At 40.9% G+C, this 25,947-nt stretch overlaps 1 protein-coding gene across 7 annotated transcripts in view; it reads right to left on the bottom strand.

The window, feature by feature from the left end:
* Positions 1–25,947, bottom strand: part of SORCS1 (sortilin related VPS10 domain containing receptor 1) — a 589,194-nt gene that overhangs the window by 6,461 nt on the left and 556,786 nt on the right. For all 7 annotated transcript variants that reach the window (XM_051824151.3, XM_051824146.3, XM_051824152.3 and 4 more), the window contains 2 exons: positions 23,479–23,610; positions 15,219–15,318 (listed from right to left, as the gene is read on the bottom strand). In XM_051824151.3, coding sequence (XP_051680111.1) covers positions 15,219–15,318; positions 23,479–23,610 — 232 coding nt within the window. The remainder of the gene's footprint in view (positions 1–15,218; positions 15,319–23,478; positions 23,611–25,947) is intronic.

Raw genomic sequence — 25,947 nt, 5'->3', positions numbered from 1 at the left:
TTGCCCCTCTTCCAGGCCAGCTCTCTGCTGTGGCCAGGGAGTGCAGTGGAGGATGGCCCAAGTACTTGGGCCCTGCACCCCACGGGAGACCAGGATAAGCACCTGGCTCCTGCCTTCAGATCAGTGCGATGCACCGGCCGCAGCGCGCTGGCCGCGGTGGCCATTGGAGGGTGAACCAACGGCAAAGGAAGACCTTTCTCTCTGTCTCTCTCTCTCACTGTCCACTCTGCCTGTCAAAAAAAAAAAAAATAGTTTACCAGGGCAACTGCTCTGCTGCTGAGAGAGGGAAGGACAAACTGGTTCTTCTATGACATCCCAAGACTCTGACAGCCATACCAAGAAACTCCAGCTTCTTAAATGTAGTGCGGTCTCCTTTCTGACAAAAAGCAGAAGCGTCTGCATTCATAAATTCCCTTAGAGGGTGGTTCTGGAAATCATCTCTCTCTACCTCCAAATATTCCTCATCTCTCTCAGGGTCAAAACTGTTGCACTTGTAATGAGTGTCTTTATAACTAATGAGTGTCTTTACAATTAATTTCTCCCTCTCAGAAATAGATAATTGCAAATACAGCATAGATCAAGCCTAAAAGACAAGCCACAAGGACCTGTGCAAGCTTGGATGCTGACCTTTTCCTTCCATCAATGTAAGCAAAGCCTGAAACCCGAAATTCAGGTGACCTTTAAGCACCGTTTTCTCTGCTGAGAGAAGAGAGGGCAAGGTTCTAGTCACCTAGGTAAAAATGTTCGGCAACAAGTGACTAATACTGATGGTGTCACACAAGACTCTGAGTGACTTCTGCTCTGCTGGGTTACTGAGAGATTGCATTCCAGCCACTTAGTAATCTCTACCAGAAAGTATATTCTACATAATGTCATAGTTCAGGAGAAATATGAAAGCCAAGACCTCTTCTTAGGCTTAGGCATTTTCGTGGAATTGGCTTTTAGGGGGCACTATTCCCTTAGTGAGGAAGACCCTGCTAGTCTCTCTGTGCTGTAAATTAGTGCTCTGCAGTGAAACACCTGAGGAATATTCACTTTCTGTTCAAAATCAGAAAACAAAACTCTCAGTACCATCATCAGAAAAGTCCACAAATTCTTCAGAGCTCACAACACAACCGATATCATCAGGGGAACAGAACAAATATGAGCATTCGACACAATTATTATTGCAAATGATTTCACAAATGGAGGCATGGACTATGATCCTAAATTAAACAGATAAGAGCAGTGAAGTCCTTCTTGGTAAATGTCATTCCAAAGGACTTAGAGCTGGTGAATGAAAGAACTAAGTTTGCATCCAACTCATCGCGAGCACATGCACACACACTTACACACAACCCTGGCTCACTGCAGGAGGAGATGTCAGAACTGATAAAGGTATTTCTCAAGATGGGGACCAGGGCTCAGCTGATAGCAGAAGAAGGAACAGTGGAGGATGGCCCAGGTCCTTGGGCCCTGCACCTGCACTGGAGACCAGAAGGAAGCACCTGCCTCCTGGCTTCGTTTCAGTGCAGCGCACCGGCCGCAGCGGCCACTTGGGGAGTGAACCAATGGAAAAAAGACCTTTCTCTCTGTCTCTCTCTTTCTCTCACTGTCTCACTCTGCCTGTCAAAAAAAAAAGTGGCAAAAGCTAAACTATTTTTTTTGACAGGCAGAGTGGACAGTGAGAGAGAGAGACAGAGAGAAAGGTCTTCCTTTTCCATTGGTTCACCCCCCAATGGCTGCTGCGGCTGGTGCACTGGTCTCCCATGTGGGTGCAGGGCCCAAGGACCTGGGCCATCCTCCACTGCATTCCCCCGCCACAGCAGAGGGCTGGACTGGAAGAGGAGCAACTGGGACAGATTCCGGTGCCCCGACCGGGACTAGAACCTGGTGTGCCGGCGCCGCAGGCGGAGGATTAGCCTATTGAGCCGTGGCGCAGGCCTAAACTATTTTTTAAAAGATTCATTAATTTATTTGAAAAGCAAAGTTACACACACACACACAGAGAAGGGGGGAGAGAGAGGGGGAGGGAGGGGGAGAGAGAGAGAGAGAGAGATCTTCCATCCACTGGTTCACTCTCCAAATGGCTGCTATGACTGGTGCTGGGCTGATTTGAAGCCAGGAGCCAGGAGCTTCCTCCAGGTCTTCCACTTGGATACAGGGGCTCAAGCACTTGGGTCCTCTTCCACTGTCCTCACAGGCACATTAGCAGGGAGTTAGATTGGAAGTGGGGCAGCTGGGACTCAAATTGGCACCCATATGGAATGCCAGCACTGCAGGCAGCAGCTTTATCCACTACAGAGCAGGCCTCTAAACTGTTTTTTAAAGTTTCAAAAGATCATAAGTCATACACTCTTAAAGTTAACCAAATGAATATGTACCTGTGAAAATGCTTCAGAAAGTCTGTGGAAACTGAATTTAAAGAAAAATATTCCTGGGAAAAATTTGAAATCCATTCATAGGTTTTTCATAATAAGCATTTTTCATGAGCTTTTCAAAGAACACTTGTACGGATGATTTCAAATTGTCTTTTGGACCCAAATAAATTTAATTCCATTCTCCATGAATTTTTGGAAGTACCCTCCTGTGTGTGTGTGTGTGCATGTATGTATGTATGTGGGGAGAGAAAAGAGAGGGAGAAAGGGGGAGAGAGAAATGAAGTCTTAGGTACCCAACACCCAGCTTCAACAATCATCAAGCCACAGTGAATCTTGCTTTATCTCTACCCCCATCAATTCTCTATAACCCCAATCACTGGAATATTTTGAAGCAAACTATGACATTATATATTTTTCTTAACTATAACTATAAAGAATAACCTCCCCCTCCTTTCTTCTCCTTCTCCCTCTCCATCAATACCATCATGAAACTAAATACATAATGTAACAGGAAGAGATTTTAAATAGAATCTTCTAACACAAATCTTTAATTTGAAAGAGAAGAAATGGAGGCCAAGAGAGGGACCAGAGACCGTCAAGATGGTTTAAGGGAGGAACTTCTCACTACAACCTGAACGATCATTCATACCCACAGCATCAGTGCTACAGGACAACCAAGAAGAAAACCAAGCTCGCATGAAATAAATGAAATAAATGAAAAATGAAGAGAAGAGATTACTCTGGCCAGGTTCTCCGTAACACAGACGACAAATGCAGACGCACACTCACACACACACAATTTCCCTTCTCTTATCTTCCTTATTGCATTCTTATCCCCATCCCAATGTGAAACCTTCACTTTATAAATAATTGACAAGCCTTTCTTAAACAAATACCATTAACACTGTTATGTAATCACCAGATTCTTTTGGGAAATTGAGCTTCTGTCGACCAGGTTCTAAAAGGTGTGTTACCCATTCTCTCCTCCACGGTCTACACCGCTTAGGGAGATCTCAGAGGCAGGCAAACAGGCAGCAGCATTCAGCAGCTGGAGAGATTGAGTGCCATTGCCCTCCTCGTTCTTGGGTGGATCCTGCTTGCTGATGTGTGTCTGAATATAAACAGGTCTATTATTGCTCCGCACAACAGCAGCTGCATATCTTAGTTTGCTCAAAACTTAGGTGCATTTCTGTGCATTTTGCTGAGGAATGGAAACTTGTGATAAATGGGTTTTAGCTTGTTGTGTGGAATTAGCATAAATTAATCCCTCTCCAATTGCAACCTCGACAAGGTAGATGCGTGGGGGAAGTGCTGAGTAGTATTTTGCAATTATTCATGCACAGAGTGTAAAATGGATACAAGCAGTATTCTGAGTGACTCAACATTTCTAAGTCTGGATGCTGGCACACATCATTTCTAAAATCCTGTGAGGGACTTGGAAATGCATAGGACAATTCTATTCATGAGAGCCTGGCTGATGATAACTTAAAAATGCATACAGCGATAACAACATTCTTCTTGTGAAAAGTGATTAACATGTAGTAAGTGCTAAATAAACAGCCAGTTAGGTGTATGACAGCAAACTCAAAACTCCCTAACTGATATGGGAACCCTCCAGTGATGAGTTCCTGGTTCTGCCACTTATTTGCTGAGTGATTTAAGCTGAAACTTTAATTTCCTCATATGTAAAATGGAGATCAAACTAGCAGTTGGTTTTCAAAGTTGTGAGAATAAAAGGAAATGGAATTTATAAAGGACTCTCATAGTAGCTTGCACATAATCCATGCCCAATATTTTTATCATTGTCATGTTATTACTATAATATTTTTAGAAGTGTATTCTGTAGTAAAAAAAAAAAAATCCTGAAAGATAATGAAAGGGTTCCCATGGTCAAATAATTTTGGGAAGTGGCACACACAGCATTCTCCATCAGGAGACCGATGGCAAACATCAGTAGAGTTAACATCAGCTATGCAGAACAGAAATTCATTTCAGCTGATCACAGTGCTTCACCAGTTCATCTGATGACAGACCCTTTGCAGACCTAGGTACTAAACAGCTCTCTCCAGGAAAGAGCTTTCTTTGAGCACCACCATCCCCCTTGCTGCAGTTCTGCACCCTTTTGCTCGGTTTATTTCCAAGTTTTAAATTCGACATCAACAAAGGTTGCACCACTCACTGAAGCCACGTAGAACACTCTCATGGGGCCAGTGCTGTGGCACAGCGGGTAAAGCCCGCTGCCTGCAGTGCTGACATCCCTTATGGGTGCCGGTTTGAGTCCCGGCTGCTCTACTTCAATCCATCTCTCTGCTATGGGCTGGGAAAGCAGTAGAAAATGGCCCAAGTCCTTGGGCCCCTGCACCCGCGTGGGAGACCCAGAAGAAGCTCCAGGCTCCTGGCTTCAGATTGGCACATCTCTGGCTGTTGGGGCCATCTGGGGAATGAACCAGTGGATGAAAGACCTCTCTCTCTCTCTCTTTCTCTCTCTGCCTCTGATTCTCTGTAATTTTGCCTTTCAAATAAATAAATAAATCTTTTTTTTTTTTTTTAAAAAAAAAGGACCACCCTTATGGATGTCTCATGGTCAGCCTAATTCTATCAAAGATATTTTATGGAGAACTCCTGCACCTATCATGAACCTGAAACTGAGCTCTTACTCATTTCTAAACCAAGTCAGTGTTGTGAGGGAGTGGCACAAGCGAGGTCACCCACCACACATTGATTCTTTTTTCTCCTCCTGCTCCGAAACAGACCGGAGACACACACACACACACACATATATACACATGTATATACATATATATATACACACACACCTTGAATGTCATGAAACTTACGTGAGCTGAAATCTTTTTTCGGGAATGAAGGTGATGTGGAAATAGCATAAATATAACAGTCTACAGTGTAGAATGGAGCGCCTTCACTTGGCTAACAGTGGACCTTTCTTCCTGTCTTTTGCAACAAAATGAATGCAACTGGAAACCATTTCACTTAGTGCAATAAGCCAGTCCCTAAAAGACTAATACCACATGTTTTCCCTGATCTGTGGTAACTATTAGAGTACCAAAAAATGTAATGTATGAGAGTGAATCTGACATTTTGAGATTTGCTGATTGTTTACAGCTTTGTCTCTACTGTTGAAGAACAATTTTTTTTTTTCTGATTACTATTTGTTAAATTCTTTACTTAGTGTAGGGTTAATCCTATGAGTATAAAATAGACTGAGAGTAGATCATTTTAAAAATTAAAGGACAGAAAGGAAAGAAAAGAGGAAAGGAAAGAGGAGAGAGGGTAGGTGTGTTGGTGGGTAGGAGGGTAGAGTAGGAAGTATTACTATGTTCCTAAATCTGTATATATGAAATACATGGAATTTGTTCAGCTTAAAAAATTAAAATTAAAAATAAAAAAAAAACAAATCCAACCATTGGAGTCTCAAGGACTGACATACCTTATCGAGATAAAGCCAATGAAATTAAAAGGGAAGACTCTGTTAAAGTAAGTAGATTGAGGCATGTCGAGCTCTCGGTTCCTTTGCAAGCAAAGTAAAACCCAACTCAGTGTAATGATTATATTCTGTGAAAAGAAAAGTTAAGCCTAACTGATCAGAAACTGCCAACTAATCCATAACTAGGGACTTTCCACAAGAATGATCCAAATACAACTACTGACTCACTTTATCAAATCAAGTATCTTCTTTCCTTTGTTTCTCATCTACCAGGTAAAAGCTTTACCCCTGCATCCTTTTGGGGAGTTCTGGATAATGAATCATTCATTGCCATATAAACTCTTTACTATTTTAATGTGTCTCAGCTTATCTTTTAGCAGCCTTAATGAACAGTGAAATCTTTTTTTTTTTTTTTTTTTTTTTTTTTGACAGGCAGAGTGGACAGTGAGAGAGAGAGACAGAGAGAGAAAGGTCTTCCTTTTTGCCGTTGGTTCACCCTCCAATGGCCGCCGCTGCAGCCGGCGCACCGCGCTGATCCTGGCAGGAGCCAGGAGCCAGGTGCTTTTCCTGGTCTCCCATGGGGTGCAGGGCCCAAGCACCTGGGCCATCCTCCACTGCACTCCCTGGCCATAGCAGAGAGCTGGCCTGGAAGAGGGGCAACCGGGACAGAATCCGGCGCCCCAACCGGGACTAGAACCCGGTGTGCCGGCGCCGCAAGGTGGAGGATTAGCCTATTGAGCCACGGCGCCGGCTCAAACAGTGAAATCTTGTTATTGGACATATACTGAACATGAATCTTCAGTATCCATAAATAGGAAACTGATGTCACTTGGCCAAGTAATGAGAACCATGGTCTTGTGTTTTTCAAAACGTAATTTATAGATTCTCTAAATAAGAACTTCTGGAGTACTGTGAGAAAGTAGTCTTCTAGGCTTCACTTCAGGAGAGGTATATTAGTCTCTGAGCCTGGGTCCTAGAAATCCAAATACGTAACAGAGTCTACAGGGGATTATTAGGCTTAACAGTTCTAGAGCACCGCACGGAAGGTGATTCAAACTCACAAGCAATAATAAATGCTTACTCTCAAGGCACCGATACTCTGCATGGTTTTTCCACAGCAGTTTCTTGCTGACTGTGTCAATCCTCTCTCTTTGAATTGGCTAAATATCCAATTAGCAACTGTCACCCCTGGGCTGTATGTTATTCTACTCTTGTAATCGACTTCTGTTCCCATGGTCTTGCTGGCCGGATTCTCTTCTAAAAATGACACTTTAAGAATGACAGGGGGTGCAATTAAGGTTTACACTGAGACAGCAGATATTACCCAGAACAGTCCTCATCACTCTAGGTATAAGAAACTTGCTGTTTGAAAGGTAGCTCATCCTAGGTTCTGGTAGATTTTAAGGATTTCATATGTGCTCTGTTTTCCCTTTGTCTTGAGCACCTGCCTTGTCTTCCCTTGGGGAAACTGCCTTCCTGTGTCCTAACTGCACTTACTTCCAGCCTGATGGACGTCTGCACCCTGCTTCTGAACCACTCATCTGATTGTTCTCCCATGACCAAGAGTTTCCAGGGACAATCTCAGGCTTAGCCAACTCAGGCCAATTATCCTAGGGTCATTTCAACCAATTTTATGCACTCAGGTATTCTGAAAGAAAAATAATGAAGAATCAACCTATTGGAAATGAAAAAACAACCTCACTGATGGCTGCTGACAGACTTAAGAAAGCATCACAATCATATACTCACATTGAGGGGAAGGGTATATTTATATCTCTTGCTACCTGTTATCACATATCAGTCTATCACAATGATTTAATAACTCTCAAAAGTCACTGGGTCCATGTAACTGTGAAACAGCTTAATTACTACAAGAGAAAAAAAAGTCATTACTTATGGGGAGACAGAGGAAACACACTACCAACTTAACTTTACTCACAAAAGACTCATAAATGATAACTTTGTAGATGGTAAGATAACCAGACTACAGAGACAGATGAGTTTATTTGCTCTGGGAGAATTTCACTAGTACTCATTTCATTCCTAAATGGAAAATGTCATTGTAACAATTTATTTCAATTTACAGTTCAGAACCCCTTAACTGCTATTTGGCATTTGCATCATCTTGTAAATGTGATGGTTTAGGTTATGTCAGTTTCCAGCATTCTTGACTAATGCTAATTCTTTTTCCTAGTAGGAAATGTGTTCCTCAGTGTGAAACTATATGGTAGAATTCATGACACATCATGACCCGTGTTGAAACTCCCACATTTATTCATAACATACTCAGTGGTGGCAACTGAAGCCTGAAAATATTAATTCCCTAATATCTCTGTGGTAATGTCTTTTTATTACACCTGAAAAACAAATTAAACCAGTCAGCCACAGCCATGGAGGCAAGATAACAGTTTTATTAAAAAGAAAATCTCATACTTGACAAAGCAACAATTTCCTAAATGTAGCTGCTTAGACAAGGCAGCTGATGGACAGGAGGGTGTAGGAACTGTGTTACTAAGTATTTTTTTTTTCATGTTTTCATTTAACTTGAGAGATGAGTCTCTTCCCTTGAGAAATATTGCCTTTCCACCTTTTTTTTTATCATGTGTGTCAAAAATCCAGAAGAACAATGATCCAACTAGACAGCTAAGGGTAGAATAGAATGCTAATTTTGAAATATGTACAGAAATTTATGAGATGCAGATGTATCATTTTCTTCCATACTTGCACATGAATAGCATCAAGACAACATCATTTGTTTAACTCTCATAAAACTCACAGCTATTCAATTACATCTGGCACTAAGATTCTAGTTCACATTTTAATAATTTCTCAACTGCTTCATGGCCACTGCTCTTGGCTGGCCTTTGCTGTTTATCTACATTATGGATGCAGGCTATCCCAAATTCAAAGGCATATTTCATTTTTCTTCCCTTACTTCACCTGTCATCTACCCATTCTGCAATTAGGTTGGCTCCAAATATGCCAAGAAATTAGGTTTTAATGCTTATTAATAATTTCCTCTTATGCTTAATATCACATTCCTCTCTTACTTAATTCATGTCTCTGTTTTAGGGGATGCTCTAAGTTGTAAATCAGATTCACTGCTGGAGAGAGTCCTTCACCTTTCCTTTTTATGCAGATGAACTTCTGTCTGTGGAATGCTCTTCCACAGTGGTGGTTGAGATTGGCAGAGGGGCTGCCCGCACAGGCAACATTTAGAGAACTTGCTAAGAAAGCAGGATCATGGCTATCATCAGGAATGGAGGGATTCCTCTGTACAAGCCGTGAAGCATTGAAAATCTCTGCTTTTCCTGAAGCTTCCTAGATCATCTACAAGGTAGAGTCAGGATTCAGAGCAATTGGTTTACAGCAGGTGTATCTCCTCTGTGTTGGAAAGTTTCCACAACCATGAAAACAAGGTTTCATTTATCCTAAATGGTTTCACAGAACCACTCAGCTCTAGCCCTCCTAGTTACTCTGTGTACCAAGTCCCACCACCCAAATTTCTGTTCATATACCAGTAAACAAACTCTTGTGAAATGCAAATAGTCCCAGAAGGATAGTTGTTTTCATTTGTATTCACTTAGGGTTCTTAGGCTTTTGTATTCCCAAATTCAATGCAATGTTGCCCCCTGATTGATCTCTCTTCCCTTTTTCTCACAGACACCCTTACCTATTATGCCACAGAAGAATCAACAACTATTTAAATCACTTTCCACTCCCAAGCCTCCATCACAAATTAGGACTGAATTTACTCTTGACCATGGAATCTCACTGAATCAAACATCTAGAGTTGGAGATAGTTTGAAAGATTTGGACTGGCAATTAGGGCTGCCCTATCACTGACTAATCAAAGGAATAGCACAAGCACTATGGAAACACCAGAGAGCTGCACATGAACCAAACCTCACCTCTAAACCCAGTTTCAATCTGTAAAATTCCTTCCTCTCAATCTCGGGGAATCTGAAATTAGTGACAGATGGCTATATTCCTTGCTCTGTACTTCGCAAAAAATAAGTCCCAGTTTTCAAGCACACTGGTATCAATGATTGGCTCACTGCCCTTACGGGTGTGTGGGTCTGGGCTTTGAAATTGTGCAATAACGACAGTGGCTGTGGTGTTGAAAACATTCCTTCAGGGACCAGAGCAGTAATATCAGGGCTGATATATTATACTTGATTTGGTTTCTTTCCATAACAGTTTCTTGCTCTTCACCCTTTATTTGTCTCTCTGATCTCTTTTTCTGGGACACAGGTCTGATTTTCTTTCTTCCTACACATGCTCCACCATGAATATATCAACAATTATTAGACATATTAAAGGGATACCTGCCATAACAAAAAAAAAACATGAGTTTTGGTTGAATATTATTGGATTAATGAATGCAAAGCTGCACTCACCAGTTTTTTAGTGAGAGTTGGCATGTCAAACAGATAGGTTGACAAGTGGATAAACTGGATCTGAAGGTTAACTGGGTGAATGAGATTGTGAATATATATCTGCAGGTTATAAATTATTTATGTGTCTAATTATTTATAAAAGCAACAATTTTTGAGCAGCAGATATGTACAAGCTCTGTGCTGGGTACAGTGATGGCTACAACATAAAGATATGATGACTTGTATCCACAAGAAGTTAAAGATGAGTGATGAAGATGATATGATGGTCATGGTCATCATCATCCAACAGATTTAAATGTTAGTTTAAACTAGGGAAAGATATTACCCTGGCAAAGATCTCTGGGAAGATGTCAGCTAAATGTTGGCAAGCCTTAAAATTCAAAACAGATTTAGGGGATATAGATGGGTGAAGAAAAGAGAAGAACTAGTTCAGTAAGGAATAGCATAAGCAAAGGTACATTTTAGTCAAAACACCAATGCTTCTGGTACAACACCAAGCCTGAGGGATGGCTACTCCCTTTCTAATTCTGCATGATTCTGCAACATCATAGCCGTTGCTTGGTAAGGGTAGAGACAAGTAACCATCAAAAGAAGATATGCAGGCCATGATCTTATCTCAACTTTTTTTGATAACATGTTTTTTCATTATCTCTATACTATTACATAATTTTAAATATCTCCTTTCTGCAGAGAATTTCATAAGTATAGTTGTTGAGAGTGGATGGGAGAGTCAAGAGCAACTGTCCAACTCTCCACCCAGCCATGACTAAAAACAAAATGAGGACTGTATTCAAAGCTGAGGTCAGCTTAGATATCAAAGTTAACGATGACAGAGGCCAGCACTGTGGGTAAAGAGGCTGCATGCAGTGCTGGCAGCGCATATGGGCATGGGTTCGAGTCGCAGCTGTTCCACTTCCAGTACAGCTCTCTGCTATGGCCTGGGAAAGCAGTAGAAGATGGCCTAAGTCCTGGGGCTCCTGCACCCATGTGGAAGACCCGGAAGAAGCTCCTGGCTCCTGGCTTTGGATTGGCCCAGCTCTGGCCATTGTGGCCATTTGGGGAGTCAACCAGTGGATGGAAGACCTTTCTTTCTCTCTTTGCCTCTGCCTCTCTGAAACTCTGCCTTTTAAATAAATAATAAATCTTTAAAAAAAGTTAATGATATCTCAGACAGAGCATGTAGGGAGAAATAAGCAAAATCGCATCTCTAATGACCTCCAGGTATCTGCAAACATTTACTTTGTGTTGCCATGAGAGCAAACAAAGAACTGAATTTGAAAGCCAAAAGAAGGTTAGTAAACTTGTGAAAGGAGACAGTTATTTTTCCTTGGAAGCAAACCAAATTATGCATGACCTCTCTCCCCAGCAACATACTCTGGCTCAAACATTTTTAAAAGAAGGTTGCAGAACATCTGCTGAACAATTAATAGAAAGCAGTGGTGTGCCATAATGGTCCCTTCGAAGGCAGTAGATATTTGGCTTATGAAACATGAAATGTTACCAACAGTGGTCTTTTTTTCACCTTTAATTTTTATTTTCTCCTCCTTCATGGGAGATAAGAGAAGGGAGAGGAAATTGAGGAGTGAGTTCCACACCAACACTCTGGCTCAATATTTCACCATTTCACCTGGCTTCTTCCTCCTTATCTTCCTAGCCACCCAAATATGGAAGTGTTAACTTAATAAAAGAAAATGTGGCAAGTAGCTCAATCCACCTGTCCCTAATCCATGTGTAAAAGGAGAATTATCTCTATTGTCTCTGATAGACATCCATCCAATATCCTATTCAAACAGTGCCTTTTTTATTTTGTTTTGTCTGTTCGATTTGTTTGCTTCACGTCAGATACCCAGAGCAAATGTAAGACTCATCCTCAACAGGAAACTGCTGTCTCATACATTTTACATCCTTATCACCACTCTTGACACAAACCAGTTTTGCTTTATTTGGTTTGGTTTTGTTTTTTTGTATATGAAAATTTGGCCCAGAGTGATTGCTACATCTGTGGATATTGCCAGTTACAACACCATTGTGACAAACATGGCCAAACTCAATGTAGCAAAATTTCCCTTGACTCTGTTACTCTGTGAGCCCCTGACTTTCTCTTCCTTTACAGAAACTCACTATTATGTGAAAGTGCACATCCACTCCATTCATGGAGCCAGCCATGACAGAAGGTTTAACAATGCCAGCTGATCAGGATACTACCAAAGGACCATACTACCAGATCTGACAGGGCACTATCCTGAACAGTCAAATACATTTCTCACTCTCTCCAAATTGTTCCAGTATTAAATTCAGCATTTGCCTGGAACTGCTATTTTTTCAATCCTCTTAGTAACTTTGCATCATGCATATCTACATTGCAGGGGCTCTTCTTCAAATCTCAGCGTGCTTACGGAGATTTCCAGCAACATATCTCCCTTTTGGCAGCTCTTCCTCCCAGGGATCTGAGTCCTGTTTCCCAAATTCCCAGCTGTGAAATGAACTAGGAACATGAATTGGAGAAAATGTTTAGGTCTTCCTAAGTTCGTGTTATTCTCTGTTACCCCAATGGGATAAATATTTCCTTCTCATGGGATAATGGTCCATTATCACCTTTGGATACCACTGTTGTATCAGTTTCTCTGGCATTACCTACCCTTTTGATTCATACTTTTCAACCTGGTCCCAAATCTAAACTTGTTCTCATTCTAAGAAGACTTCTTAAAGAACATTTCAAGTAAGATTTCTTACTGATCAAAATAACCCAAGCCTTCTTTGGAGTGTGATGCGAAAATAAGCTAAATAAAAAAAAAAAAAAAAAACAGGGTAAGAAACAGATGATCAGGATCATCAAATACCCTGAGATAAGTTGGCAGCCTCTTCTTCCTAGCATTTTCATAAGCACATACTCAGAAACACATTTTTAAATGGGCTTTCTGATAGGAATTGCCCAACAATGGAAGTTTTATGAAGATAAGAGTCTATTCCCATTGCTGAGAACACTGCTTGGCCTGGAGACGCCAGGTACTCAGTAAATGTCTATTCAATGGATGAGTTAGGATGACAAGCTGCAGAACAGCAAATCAGCCTTACTCAATCCTCCTTGCTCGTAGGAGTCATCTTCCCAAATCATTCCTCTGCTCAGAGGTCTCCATGGCTTTCCAGGGCCCGATAAGTTAAGAACAGATGGCTCATTCTGGCATATATCCACACTTCACTACTATCTATATCTCACACTTAAAAACAGTGAGTTTTAATATTTATTTGAGGCAGTAGAATTTTTCTGATGGAATCCCAACAAAGAAAAAAGATAAAATCCAAGAAGAGAAGTCAGTGCTAGCCTGCTTGGTCTTCCTCTAGATCTGGGGGAACCTCCAGGAATCCCAAGAATGAAGTTGGAAAGCACTGTTCTCACTCATTCAGCATCCCTGAAACTCTTGAGGATTTCCTTCCTTGGAAGATGCTTTGGTGCTTGGAATAGTCTCTTGAGCTCAATCTCACTTACACTTTGAGTTGTTCCCAAAGAATATCTCCTCCATGATGTATCCTTTATCATTTTGAATAGATACAATTCACTGCTGCTTTAGATTTCAAAAAAATGATTGTTAATAATAAAATGAGTCAAAGAAAGATGATTAGTTTACTCTGTGTCAGAAACTATTTAAGTGCACTAATGGGATGAACTTAATCTTTGTACAATCACACTGACATAGCTGCTATTACTATCTCTGAGGTAAACAGAAGGTATCTCTTTTCAGGTTACACAGTGAAAAATATAATAAATACTGAAACCAATGATCTAGCTCCAAAAAGAAAAGAGAGAAACTCCAAGTGTTTATGTATGCTGTGTTGCCTCTGTATATAAGAATGTATGTATTTCACTCATTGAGACATCCCTTCTGCCCATTCTCTGTGCCCCACAACGCCACAATCACTGCCACCTCCAAACCTGCCCATACCACAACCAATTTACATATCTTTTGAGTACAGAGACCATTTTCAAATGGCGTTTGTATTCCATGAAATGCCAGCACAGTATTCTGCAAAAGTCAGTACTCAATGATAGTTTATTATTAATACACCATAATATCTACTTATTAGTATCTATTTAGCTTAGAATTACTTGTATGATTTTTGAAATCTCTATATAGCCTTAAAGAAGAATCCCCCTGCCACCCCTCCAACTCCCACACACACATTTTACAGGTGACAGAAGCTCAATGACATTAAGTGATTTGCAAGATCATTGTCAACTTAATGCTTACTTCCTGAGCCGGCACCGCGGCTCATTAAGCTAATCCTCCACCTTGCGGCGCCTGCACACCGGGTTCTAGTCCTGGTCGGGGCGCTGGATTCTATCCCGGTTGCCCCTCTTCCAGGCCAGCTCTCTGCTGTGGCCCAGGAGTGCAATGGAGGATGGCCCAAGTCCTTGGGTCCTGCACCCCATGGGAGACCCAGAGAAGCACCTGGCTCCTGCCTTCGGATTAGCACGGTGTGCCGGCCACGGCGGCCATTGGAGGGTGAACCAACGGTAAAGGAAGACCTTTCTCTCTGTCCCTCTCTCTCACTGTCCACTCTGCCTGTCAAAAAATAAAAAAAATGCTTACTTCCTGGTAATGGCCCCGTGCAACACCTAAGCCCACACTACCTCTACTCTGCTGCTTCAAATTTTAAAGAAAGCAGATTTTTATAACATGAATGATTTGAAAATAAGGTTTTGCAGGAAGAACTTGAAAATCAATATTCATAAGGTTAACAGTATTTTCAAAATTTCTGCTGAGAAATGCTTGCACGTACGATGGATCTTAGTGAGTCACCAAGAGCTTCTGCCAGGGATTAAGCAGGAAACACCACTTCCTACTGTTGCTAACTGGCTCTCCACAGGCGAAAACACCAAGCACAGCATCCTCAAAGAACTGTACCTGATTTCTGCCTAGCAGAGGTATTAGCCTTGTTATGAGGAAGGAAACACAAATTAGCATTTCCCTTCGCAAGAGCCATGACCTACAACCCATGAACATGGAAACTGACCTGCTGTTAGGTGAGCTGCATGGACAAGGACTTGGACCCCAGGTTTCAGCTCAAAGTGCACCGAGTTTTGGTTGAGCTTGTGGATCAGTAGTTCTGATACCTGAAAGAAGAAGCATCATAGTTAATGCCACCCAAGTTATACTGACCATGAACAATCATGCGGAGAAATACCTACTATGTTTACCAAATTATCACATATCCCAATGCTGGTCAATTAAATAAATGAGTTTTACATGATTTTTTTTATTACAGAATCTGCAGATATAATATTTTTAAGTGTGACCTGGCATTACATCCCAACTGGCCCAAGGCAGAATAAATCAAAGTTTTTACTCCTAAAAATTGACCTATATTATTTTATAAAATTCACCTCCAAATTTGTATTCATGAGAACTTGAGAGAGGCAGATAAATGCAGCTCATACATTCTAGTGAGATTCACATTCATTTATTTTATTTCCTTCCCCTTTCCTGAATCACAAGCTTTCAGGAAATAGGTATTTTATGACTATTCATGGAGTGGTAAGGGTAATCTGCTAAAATAATAAATTATATAGCTGAAACTAAGTGCAACTACAACTTCATGGGTTGGCATCTTTGTGTCATGCTTATGGGTATTAGTTACACTGCCCCTCAGGCTAGCACATGTATAATGGACAGACTTAAGAAATTGAGACCATGGAATATTTAGCCCCAAGCATGAGACAAAGGAACTGGTTTGGGTAGAAACAGTATTAGGTAAAACTGTTAATTTGTTTAAAGAAGAAAACTGTGCTCACTTTTTCTCTGTTCTACTTCAGAGGAGTTTTGGGAACCTATCAGGGATAACCGCACTCCAGGCATTTTTAATCTGGTCTCCTTTCCTTATTTTTTACATTCTATTACAATAATCAATTTCATATTTTGTTTATTAGATTATTCAAGTCTAATTAGATTATTTCAGACCATTATTTTGTTAACTAAATTCTTCATTTTCCAGCTTTTCTGTTGGTTGATCCTTTTCTTTGATCCCTTTCCTAATTAAGCAGGGTCTAATGGATTCATTTTGAAGGAGCGAGTCCCTTGCAAAGACCCCTGATTGGCTGTGCAGCTGAATTGCCCTGCAGATGAACTTCTGAACGACAGGAACATGGACTAACACTCAGTGCCCTGTAGTGGAGCTTCTGGGATCCTGTACAAGCCCAGGCTTTTAAATATTTTATTGAACAAGCTTTGGGGGAAAATCCTCTTAAAACTATATTGACAAGGCCTGCAATGTGGCGTAGTAGGTAAAGCTGCTGCCTGCAGTGCCGGCATCCCATATGGGTGCCAGTTCAAGTCCCGGCTGCTTCACTTCCAATCCAGCTCTCTGCTATGGCCTAGGAAAAGCAGTAGAAGATGGTCCAAGTCCTTGGGCCCCTGCACCCACGTGGGAGACCCAGAAGAAGCTCCTGGCTTCTGGCTCTGGATAGGCGCAGCTCTGGCTGTTGCGGCCATCTGGCGAGTGACCAGCAGAGGGAAGACCTCTCTCACTCTCTCTCTGTCTCCTTCTCTCTGACTCTCTGTAACTCTGCCTTTCAAATAAAATAAAATAAATCTTTAAAAAAAACTATACTGACCACAACTTTATTCTCCATATTGGACTACTACTTTTCTTGGATACCGAGAATCATCCACAATATTTTTTTTTAGCAGAAGTCTATTATAAAGGTTCTGGCCACGAAATACTTACACAAAACAGTTAATATGCATACATGTACACACATATATGCCTATTTTACATAATATATAGTTGCCAAAATATTAAAATTCAAATATGAAAGACCTGTCATATTCAATTAAGAAATTGACCTGTTTTATTACCATGTAGAAATAGGGAACTATATATTTGCTGAGAAAAACTACTCACTTTCAACCAGGTTAAGTGATATTTCCTTCTTGTCCCTGAACACTTTTTCCTGAAGTGAGAGATACATGTAACTAAACCAGAAACTGGAATTCATCAGAACGCCATACTTCTAATTTATAAGATCCAGAAGAGTCCATGTGAAGATAATTAACTTCCTATATGTGTTTTGCTTTATTACATTGCTTCATTGCCTTTATCTGAGTCATCTGCAAAATTAAGCAGACTGCAAAAATAACCTGGTAGCAGAAAATATGTTTCATGTATTTAACTTGCATCAAAGGACATTCAATAACAAGCACATCCTGTGTGGAAAAGACAGCAGGAAAAGAAACAAAACTAAATGAAATTATATTCCATATCAGAATAACTTCAATTAGAACCATGTACTTTCTACTCAAATAAATGTGTTTGAAACTGTTGACATATTTTGACATTTTACATATTTAGCATGCCTCTTTTGAAGAAGTGTTTATCAGATCATGCTATGTTACATGTAAAGTATATTTATATATGAATTGACTATGTTGGTAAACTTGCTTATTTCTATTATTTTTTCTTAACAATGTTTGTCTTGGGTTTTACTGTTGATTTTTCCATAGACAGGAATATAGAGCTTACAAGACACATCTAAGTTTACCCAGTTAATATTTGAAGAGCTGAGACCAGATGGCAGCTTTGTTTGACTCCTAATCCTAGGGCATTTCCATTAAAAACATGTTCTTTGAACCAGTTCACAAAGAGAGCTAGAACAGAAGATACTGGAAGAGAAGTACGACTAAGTGCTAAATGATGTAGCAATTCATCAATTATGCTGCCATCTCTTGTGCTTCTGTGAAGCACACACAGCTAAAACACCAGCCCAAATGCCAACCTTTGGGCCAGAAGCATAGGTGATCCCTAAGTGTCCTTGGGATTGTCACGCTCTGTTCACCAGCTAATAAAATTTGTAATGTTTTGGGAGAGCCTCTGGCCAAGAAAGGAATAAATCGCAATTTATAGAAAAGTATGGTAGCAGCCTAAATGAGAAAACAAGAATTTACTCAATAAGAGCTTAAGTGAAGCCATGTGTTGAGCCAGTTGAATTTCTTTTTTTTTAACCTTTGTCCTGTGACAAGTGTGCTTTTTGAGCAAATTTCTTTTATCTTTTATACACTCATTCCTCTTCTGCTGTTCTCCTATGCAGTCATTTTCTATTCTACTGCAACTAAACAGTCATGACCAAAGAAACAGCATCTTTTTCTTGGCTTCTGCCTATTTGGTGGAATATGCTTATGATTCCAATGGAGCCCACATTTCATTTAAACTACCAATTAAAGGGGCCATGAGGACACAATACAAATACCAGGAAAGCTACCATTAAAAGCATGTCCCAGGAAGACTTGTTATAGCAGGGACACCAATTCTCCATCTTCTTCATGAAAGTGTGAAGTTTCAGGATAACAATCAGATTCAACTAGGTTAGGCTGAGGTAACAAATGTTGAATTCTCAGCAGCTGGACATAACAAAGGCATACTTTTTGCTTATTTATCATATTTCCTGCAGGCAGGGAGTGATGTTTTCCTCATTATGGTCATACTGTGATGCAGGCTGGTGGAGCAAGTATCTCCAACACTCCCATTCACCACAGTAGCGTAAAAGAGCTCCCAAAACTGTACATCTAGTATTTGAATTCTTCAGCTTCAAAGTGACACATGTCACTTTTGCCACCAAATCACTGTCCTCAATAAATCCTATCACTCTGCCCCACCAAAAGAGATTCACGCATATAATAACCCTATCATGTATCCAGAGGCAGTGGGCTGAAAATATTTAGTTAGCAAAGGTGATCATTACCACACACAGAAAACATTTAACATCTCAACAAGTTTCAGTGAAAGCAGTAGGGAAAAGCACATTTTCAGATGACTGAAATGAAAGTATTAATCCTTCAAACATGAAAATAGAGACATTTATGGACAACAGAGCAGTTGGTAGGTTACTGAAAGATGTAATACAAAGAAACAGAACAAGGTGCAAATGTGCTCTGGCAGCTACACTGGTGGCTCTTTTGTGCTTAAATACTAGGTTTTAGGAATCACTGGCTAATCAAATCTCTTTCTTAGCACAAAAGAATCACCTTGATTAAAATGCCTAAGGAGTTTCCCAGTGACATATACAAAGGATCAATTTGTCTATAAATAAGTCTTTCCCCACTTTCTCCACCACCAACTTTAAGTGTCTGTCTCCTTCTGCCATACTCCTTTGCTTCCACCTCTTTCCTATTTAATGGCCTCCTATTGAACTCAAGAGTATTTTTGTAACTCAATTCATGTTAAAAATCTGGACTGCCATGGCAGGCTATGATGATACACAGAAAATAGTCTGAGTTGATTAATTACATTGTACAATGAATTTTAGTTTCTTAGAACCCTGCCAATAGACCTCTTCATTTTCAGATCTGCCTCTCTTTTCTTCCTTGGATTTTGGATTATACATTTGTCAAGCGTGTATGGTGATATAAACAGCCAGGGAGGAAATCCATTGTTTCTGGTTGACATTTTTTTCCACAGTCCTTTTTGTTCCTTTTAAGTCTTCTCAATGCCCATTACAGATTTTGAAAGACAACATGTGGGCTCCTTATCTCCCTAACACAGCATCAAAAACAGCCTCCACAGAGCATGGCAGTCTTTCCTTCCTCCAAGACAGCCAAACACAAATCTGCTCACCCTTCAGGACTCAATGAGAAGCATGGGAGTGTAGTGCCCCAGAGGCAGGGTTTCTTCATACCTGGACAGCTGGCCTCCCAGGACAGCAGAGTGTGCTGCCCTTAATGAGGCCAGCTAAGGGTGAGACAGCCTTTTCTCACATATCCGAGATCTGAAAGAAAGACTGGTAGAACCCTCTAAGTCAGAGGTCACTTAATTAACCCAGCCTGCAGCATACTGATAACAGGGCCAAATACTTCTCACTGTAAGCAGTTTTCTATTTATTTCACAGCCAAGATAGCTCAACCCAAGCCAGTATTCTTGCTCCCCTTGGAATGACTGCAGAGTAAGCTAAGAAAGGAGAGTCAGGGATGCCAGGCTGGGGCTTTGACCTCCCATCCTTCAAGGCCCATGGGCCAGGATCTAATCTAATCTCTTGCTGGGGATTCTGTACCACGTATTTCTAAGAGAGGAGCCATAGCATGGAGAGAGGGTATACTTCAAACCATTCTCAACTTTCCTCTTAGTTTCCAAGCGTAACCATCAAAGGAGGAGGTTCATTCTGTTCTTTGGTTTTGATTTGCATTTATCTTCAATTTCCATAGCATTTATTACAATAGGAGTCAATATCTTTGACCCGCCCAGCATTTGTTCTCCCTCTTTGAGGAACCATATCCTTCTCTTCTCTAAGTCCACTTGGTTCAGGAGTGCTAGCCTAAGCTCCTAATCCAAGGATGACTGAAAGATAACTGAGTTGTCACTGACAGCACTCCAACCCCAAGACTGCAGGGACTGGTTAGGAGTTGCCCACTTCACCCTTGTAGGCCCAGTGAGCGTCACAACCTGGGCTCTTGCTGGTGTCATCAGAGGAGAGCTGCTGTCTTTTGGATGAAACTGATAAACTGGATAAAATAGAAGCTGGGGCTTTCTGTATCCATCCTTGCTTTCCTGCATGTTGGCTTCATTCCTGGGCACATTCTCCATGCAGTGGCAAAGAAAACAGAGACAGAGAAAGGAGGGAAGTAAACTAGTGACACATGTAAGTAGTTCTGAATCCATCCCTGCCTGAAACGTATCTCTGGATTTTCCCTACAATGCTGTTCACATGACTGCATTACAGAGAAGAATCACAGGGCTTTTTCTTGATTGAAAACCAGAGGTTTCTGGTGGCCAGTCCCTGCCTTCATGCAGTCTGGATGTGTATCTTGGTTTTATGAAGCACTTTCATAACTGAACTTTTCAATCAGGAAAATAATGTCCTCCACGACAAGACACTAATGGCTCGTATACTCTGGTTGGCATTTATGTGGTCACTGTGATCACTTCTGTTTCAGTTTTAGAACTGGCTGATCTGTTGTCAACTTCCTCAGATAGTGTTACAGTCTCCATCTTGGTGCCTCATTTTCCCTAAAGTACATAAATCTGCATAATTTATATGAACTCATATTACTCATATTCATTCTTTCCTTTTCTTACTGCCCTTGTTTTCTTCTTTGTTTTGTGTGATTTCATTCATTAATCTTTGTTTTCGCTTACTCTTACCATAATTTCTTCCAATAAATGTCCCTGATTATACAAAACAGTCTCTTAGAGCATAATATTTTTCACATTTTTCAAATTTTTTATTCCTATTATAAAGTGACCACAAATGTAATCATTACCTACTTATTATGTATTGCTCATCTACTGTAATTAACTACTTTCCTGATCATTTTGTTAATCTTTTCATACATCCTATGGGATGGATGTGACTGTGACTAAATTATTTAACTTTTCTGCTCCTCATGTTATTCATCTATAAAACAGACACGATGATTGTCAGAATGGAAACTAAAAACTGGTGCATATTTTTCAAAGCCTATACTCTTTCTACCAAAATGCTAGACCCCTTACATGTATGCCAGATGCTAAACCACACTGCCTTCAAACAAGCCAGCTGCCTTCAGGTCTGTGAAAAAATGGTTCACCAATGACTGATACTGAGCGGCCTGGAAGATCATCACTCAGCTATCTGAGAATGCCTTTGAAGGAAGCACTTAGAAAACAGAGATAATAAAAGGAAACAAGAGTTCTAGAGCAAAGCCATAGTCAAAGCAAGATACGTCCCCACATAAGTTTAAGGATTTTCATAGAACAGTCTAGTTACATAGTTTCTCTCAGGGAATCTTCTAGAAAATATTATGTGTTTGGAAAGTATGAGAAATAAAGATGTACAGATGATTCACTGCTTGGGAAAATAGCAAGCTCTAAATCTGAACTCTCTTTCACCCTTGAACAGTCTGGATTTCATGGAAAACCAGTGAGGAAGAGAACACTTGTCCAGAGGAGGAACAATTGAAACTATGCGTGCATAAAGGTCTTGGATAGGGATCTGCTTCCCCCCACAGATCCTCAGCAGTGTTCTGATAAAAAACAATAGCAACCTTCTTGCTCCCACTCAATTGCAGTGCAGATAATCATGTGCAGAATATAAAGGGAAGCCAGTCCCAGAGGAGCTGGATCAGATGCAAATCTGCTCAGTTATTGGCTGCCTGCTCTCCACTGCACTTCTCTAGGAAAAATGGCTCAGCAAGGTGTTCCAGGACAGTGCAGTGCTTCATTACTTGCACACTTATGTGACAGAGGTGAGCCTTATGTCAAGTGAGGAAAGAGGCAGTTAAAAGAAGGGTGTACGGTCAGAAGTAGGTCATTCCACAGGGATGTTGTTCAATAAGGCTATTATAGGAGGTTCTCAGGCCAGTTTGGAAGGCTAGAGATTGTGAGACTGGATTATGGGTTTATTCAAAGTAAACTGAAAAGCACCAAGTACTTGTGGGGGAAAAGCCAATATTTACTTAGTGGTTGAGAGAAATCCTGTTTTTAATCTGTCTGCCTGGAAGCATTGAGAAACCAAATCATAGGGTTTTTGAAAGGGTAACCAGACCAAGACTGATCATTTTAACTGAATGAATGAAAAAAACAACATAATCCTTACTACTAAGAGGTCTTTGAAGTTAAAATGAGGAAAGAAGACAAAAAGCACAAAGGTGGCAGGAAGGAGACAGAAACACACACACACACACACACACACGCACCACATCTATACAGCCCACTAATATCCTACAAGGTGGTGGGAATGAGGAAAAAGTAAACCTCCACGCAGCTAGTAGAGGTACTCTGGAACTAATGGGACTCATTTGTTACACACATAAATCATCTTTCTTAGCACAGCAATGACAAAAAGACTGATGATGTGTATCAAAGTTATACTTTTTAAAAGTAGATGCCATGCATATCATGTCATTTGATTCTCATGACACCCTGATGATGACAGTGAGTAAAGTAAGATTAAACGATTTCCTCATGTACGCATTGTTCGTCCTTGCTTGCTTGCTTTTTTTTTCCCCAGTAATCTTGCACTGTTTTTCCCACATAGCAGGCCATAGTGTGAATCATTTAGCCATTCCCCACCATAAACACTGTTATGTGTGCTTTTTGATGAAGGTGTGGTTAGGGTCATCAGTTTATGGATGAAAAACAAAGGAACAGAAAGTCAAAGACTCTACACACAGCAGGTGCCCTAAGTCCAAGTCAATTCCTTAGAAATCTCTGTGAGCCAAGCCGCTTGTGGTCAGCTCAGCAGTGGGTGCGGCTCAGCCCACAGGAAGAAGCTGAGCTGACTCCTAGGAAATCCTTCCTGGGGACTCACCTGCTCAAGCTCTTCAGGCGACCTTCTGCTTTCTCCTGCTGGATCCTGATAGGGCAGGACAAAGAGCTCAGCGGCGGTAGGTAGGCCAGGGAGCACGGCCACCAAGATGTGCTGGCCTGGAATGCCTGTGGCCTGAGGGCGAGACAGAGACTGATGTAAGTCCTGTGGAAAAGAACGAAGAGAGGGCCAGGTATTTGAAGTGTGGTAGGTGTCTGGAAGACTCAGTTGGGTGGCCAGGGATAGGAAAGCTGCAACCTAGGTGCATCAGGCAGGCAGTGCACTGGAGACAGCACTGGCCCCAAGTGCCACTCCAGAGTCTGTCTGAGATCAATCCCAGCTCCACAACTCTAAGAATTGCATCATGCCTCTTACGTTTTCAGTGCCTTTAGCCCTTAAAGATAAACCAGGAAACAGTAGTAACTGCCTTGTTAATGGATGAGTTTGAGAATTAAATGAATTAGACATGATCCCTAGGAATTCAGATGTTAACCCTTCTTCCTCAAGAACATCTCCAGGAAGTGGCTCTTGCCAGTGAAAAGACCCCCATTTACTAACCTTTATCATCTGCCCCTCCCGCCTAGACCTTCCCAGCCAAGCTTCCTCCTTTATCACTCCACTGGAATTACTCTTCAAGCTGAACAATAGCATCCTCATCACCCAACCTCCTATAACAATGCTCAGGAAGCATCTATCTCTTCTCCGCCGTGTCAAAAGCTAGTGACCAACCCTACTTTATGAAGCACTCTCATCTCATTCACTTGGCCATGCTTATAATAAAATCAAATGAAGTCATGTCAAAAATTCATAGAAAATGAAATTAAAAGATGTTTATTTTGGTGCAAGTTTTTTTTCTTTGAAATCCACGCATGTGATGGATTTCATGAAAATACAAACTATGAAAAAATGATGCATAGATTTTAATAATTTTGCACCATCCTAAACTACCTTTTAATTCAAATTTCCATGAACTTTTTGAAGTACTCTCATACAGATCACTCAAGAACTTTGTGTTCATCTTAATTATCCTCCTTTTCTTGAGCTTGTACCTCAGGGTTTGTCTTGAGACCTTCTATGGATGATTCTAGAATCAACAGTTATTATCTGAGGTTCTTTTTCTCGAAGACAGTCAAAATACTATTTCACTATGACTTCCAAAAAAAAAACACACTAAAAAAAGATTTCTAATTTTCACCCCTCAAATCTTCATTCTACATTTAGGTGAGTGACCCAAAGCAGTCTCTCTCACATAACCTAGCTTGAAGATCTACATTTACCTGTGACACAACTCTGTTTCTGTCATATCTCAGCATTTTGTGATACCTTAACAATTTACCTTCCAACACAATGATCCTAATGGTTTCTTCCTGTTTAAATATTCATCGTTCATATCACAATTCAGCCTTTATGTGCTCTCTTGTAAAGTTTTACAATTGCCTCCACACTCCAAGAGGAAGGTTGCTACCTCCATATTTACCTTCCTACAGTCCTACTCAAATGATGTTCCCTTGTCCCAAATGCTTGCAGTCATTCTCACTTCCAACCAGATTAATTAAATTCTCAAGACCTTCTGCAGAGGGGTCCTGCACATTCAAACAAATTATGCACAACTTACTCCAGCTTCTTATGCTCCAGCCAAATGGAAAAGGATTCACATTTTCAGACTCCTAGCCTTTTCCTTCAAGTGTAGCTGTGCATAACATCTTCCCCCAGAATGTCTGTTTTCTAAGTCTGTTGCTAGAACTGTGTTCATCTTCTGATGAGCTGACATAACTCCACTTATTTTAGTAGATATTTTATAATTTCTTAATTAGGGAATTGTTTCTAATCTCCACTTTGGTACCTTTTCTTAGAGTACCAATAAATTCGATGCAGTGGATCCCTGTTATGTGCTAAGTAACTTAGTAATGTTATTTCATGCAAACCCCACAACAACCCTTTGAAACAAGCATTTTATGCCACACTTCACAGATGACAACATGTCACAGGTTGTGGTGCCCAGACACATTCTTGGTAACAACATCAATGGGAATGAAGCAGACTGACTGCCATCTTGGCTCAACGACAGCCTCAAGAGGCAGAGGAATGGTGGCCTCTCAGAGCGCTCCTAAGCTGGGCTGTGTTGGCCCGGTAACTGAACCAGTCCATCAGTGGACATGGAGATGAGCCACTCTGGGAAGTGACAGGAAAAGGCAGCTGAAGCCTCTGCTCATAGCAATTTCAGCATCCAAGGCGACAAGTCTCCCTAAACAGGGACTTGGGCACTGCAGCTCTGTTTCTACCATAAGAAAGACCATAGCCACAGGCCTGTTAAACAGTGACTCAACGCCATCTAGGATGTGGTGAATTATAAACTTAGGAAGCTTCATTTGGCTGTGAAGCCAATGATGGTAACCCATGCTGGATGCACCCCTCTCCCGACACACTTCACACACTAGCTCCTATTGCAACTAACCCCATATTGTTTTACGA

This window comes from Oryctolagus cuniculus, chromosome 15, assembly GCF_051225735.1.
Source record: "Oryctolagus cuniculus isolate XC-2025 breed Fujian yellow rabbit chromosome 15, ASM5122573v1, whole genome shotgun sequence".
In the NCBI taxonomy this organism is placed as follows: Eukaryota; Metazoa; Chordata; class Mammalia; order Lagomorpha; family Leporidae; genus Oryctolagus; species Oryctolagus cuniculus.
Note: the sequence above shows the minus strand (reverse complement) of the source record. Positions and strands in the feature narration are given on the sequence as shown.